Source organism: Cetorhinus maximus, chromosome 34 (genome assembly GCF_964194155.1).
Source record: "Cetorhinus maximus chromosome 34, sCetMax3.hap1.1, whole genome shotgun sequence".
NCBI lineage: Eukaryota > Metazoa > Chordata > Chondrichthyes > Lamniformes > Cetorhinidae > Cetorhinus > Cetorhinus maximus.
Genome location: NC_135912.1, coordinates 1,518,374 through 1,520,873, shown reverse-complemented (window position 1 = coordinate 1,520,873; position 2,500 = coordinate 1,518,374). Strand labels below are relative to the sequence as shown.

The following is a 2,500-nucleotide window of genomic DNA, read 5'->3' as shown; positions in this document are numbered from 1 at the left end:
GGCTGGCCAATGAACGAGCGGGGTTGGGTGGGGTCGGGGGTGGTGGTGGTGGTGGGCGGGAGGAGGGTGGCGAGCACGGAGATCAGTGCGGGCGCTGGTGGGGGAGTGCCCACTGAAAGCCCCCTGAAGGCTCAGAGCAGCCTCAGGGAGATGAAGCGTTTTAAAACGAAAAATGAGGGTTTCACAAATAATGTAAAACATGTCCCCGGGTGTCACTCAGCCTCATGAAGAGGGACACGTTAAAAATGGTTTTTAAAAAACTACATTGTTTTTTTTTTGTTCACTGTTGGTCACCTCATCCCGTCCATGGATGAGGCTTCGCAAAAATTGCAAAGGCCGCCTGGTCGATTCACCCGCCCGCCAACCTTAAGGCTGGACGGGCAGCTCGCTTAAGGGGCTTAATAGGCCTCTTAATCGTCCGGATGAATCGCATCTTAATCGGCCGAAATATGGTCGGGACGCTCGCCCGGCTATTTCGTCGCGCGCTCTTTCACTCCTGATCGAGTTGGGTGCCCTCCTGCCTGGGGGAGGGGAAATAATCCTGCCCTCGGGCGTGTGTGCGAAAGATGGAGGAAGAAAGGATGAGTGTGACAGAGGTAGAGGGCAATGAGAGGAAGACACGGAGGGAGAGAGGGAGTGAAAAGAGAGCTCGAGAGATAGGAAGAGGGAGTTAGAAGGGAGGAGATAAAAAGGGTGATGAGCACCTAGTTACTGGAATTTGACCGTGTGGGTTCTTGGTGCTGACACGAAACTGTTTTCAAACCCAGCGCTGACATCCCCAGTTTTTCAGAAAGTGAGTTATTATGTAAGACCGTAAGACGTAGGAACAGGAGTAGGCCATTCGGCCCATCGAGTCTGCTCCGCCATTCAATGAGATCATGGCTGATCTGATAATCCTCAACTCCACTTTCCTGCCTTTTCCCCATAACCCTTGATTCCCTTACTGATTAAAAATCTGTCTATCTCAGCCTTGAATATACTTAACAACCCAGCCCCTAACCCCCTCTGCAGTAAAGAATTCCACAGATTCACTACCCTCTGAGAGAAGAAATTCCTCCTCATCTCTGTCTTAAATGGGAGACCCCTTACTCTGAGATTATGCCCTCTGGTCCTAGACTCTCCCACAAGGGGAAACCACCTCTCAGCATCTACCCTGTCAAGCCCCCTAAGAATCTTATATGTTTCATTAAGGTCGCCTCTCATTCTTCTAAACTCCAATGAGTACAGGCCCAACCTACTCAATCTCTCCTCATAAGAAAATCCCTCCATACCCGGGATCAACCTAGTGAACCTTCTTTGGACTGCCTCCAATGCCAGTATATCTTTCCTTAGATAAGGGGACCAAAACTGTTCACAGTATTCTAGGTGCAGTCTAACTAGTGCCTTGTATAGTTTTAGCAAGACTTCCTTATTTTTATGCTCCATTCCCTTTGAAATAAAGGTCAACATTCCATTTGCCTTCCGTATTTCCTGCTGAACTTGTTTGTTAGCTTTTTGTGGTTCATGCACAATGACTCCCAAATCCCTCTGTGCTGCAGCTTTCTGCATTTAAATAATATTCAACTCCTCTATTCTTCCTGCCAAAGTGCATAACCTCACATTTTCCCACATTAAATTCCATTACATATCCACGTGATATTGCAGTTACACTCCTTAGTTTTTGAAGCACATGACCAGATCCTTTAAGTTATTGAATTCTTCCAAGAGAATCAGGGGCAATGGCGGAATGACCAGGAGTCCTGCTGCTTCCTCTCCACCTCCTCCTCCTCCTGACACTCAGCTGCATTTCAGGCTCCTGTTTCCTGTGTGTTTCAGACCTTCATCGAGGTGACTCAGAAATCAGTCAAGCAGCATCTGTCTAACTTCATCAAGGAGTGAGTACATTGCGCTGTGTCCCATCCGTGTACATGTGCCCAGTTACCCAAGGGGTGTGCGCCGGGATGCCTTGGGGTGGAGGAGTAAGGCTATATAATTGGTTGGGAAGGCATGGGGTGGCCAGACCATTGCCTATCCGGCCCCCCGGGATTTTAAGTCGGGTATCAGGCAGGTCAAGGACAACCTTCCCGCCCGGAGGTCAATTGAGGCCCTTAAGTAGCCAATGACCACTTCAGGGCTTCATCCCGCAGCTGCTGATATTCTACAGAGGGTCCCCTGGCGGCAACAGTTGCCTCCCTCTCTGATGAAAGAGTCTCCCCTGCCTTCCGCAGTAACAACACCCCCCCTCCCCTCACCGGGGTCTGCCTGGCTGGAGTACTTGCCGTGCACGCGCCAGCCTTCGGGGGTGTCGTGCTGAAGGGGCCAATGTTCCCTGTCAGGCTGCTGGGACTGAAGACCCCCATCCTCCTGATTGGCGAGCAGCTCTTGGAGGTGAGACCTTTGCCTTTAAAGGCACAGCAAGCAGTTAGCTTCCTGATTGACATTTAATCCCATTGGGGCTCCCGGAAATGGCGAAGGTGGGAGTTACCATTGGCTTTGCAGTTGGTGGACGGTGTTCCGGTTT

The 2,500-nt window shown here is 50.5% G+C and overlaps 1 protein-coding gene across 1 annotated transcript in view; it reads left to right on the top strand.

The window, feature by feature from the left end:
* Positions 1-2,500, top strand: part of LOC144671740 (arf-GAP with coiled-coil, ANK repeat and PH domain-containing protein 2-like) — an 82,871-nt gene that overhangs the window by 30,530 nt on the left and 49,841 nt on the right. The window contains exon 5 of the mRNA XM_078533750.1: positions 1,816-1,874. Within this exon, the coding sequence (XP_078389876.1) occupies positions 1,816-1,874 (59 nt within the window). The remainder of the gene's footprint in view (positions 1-1,815; positions 1,875-2,500) is intronic.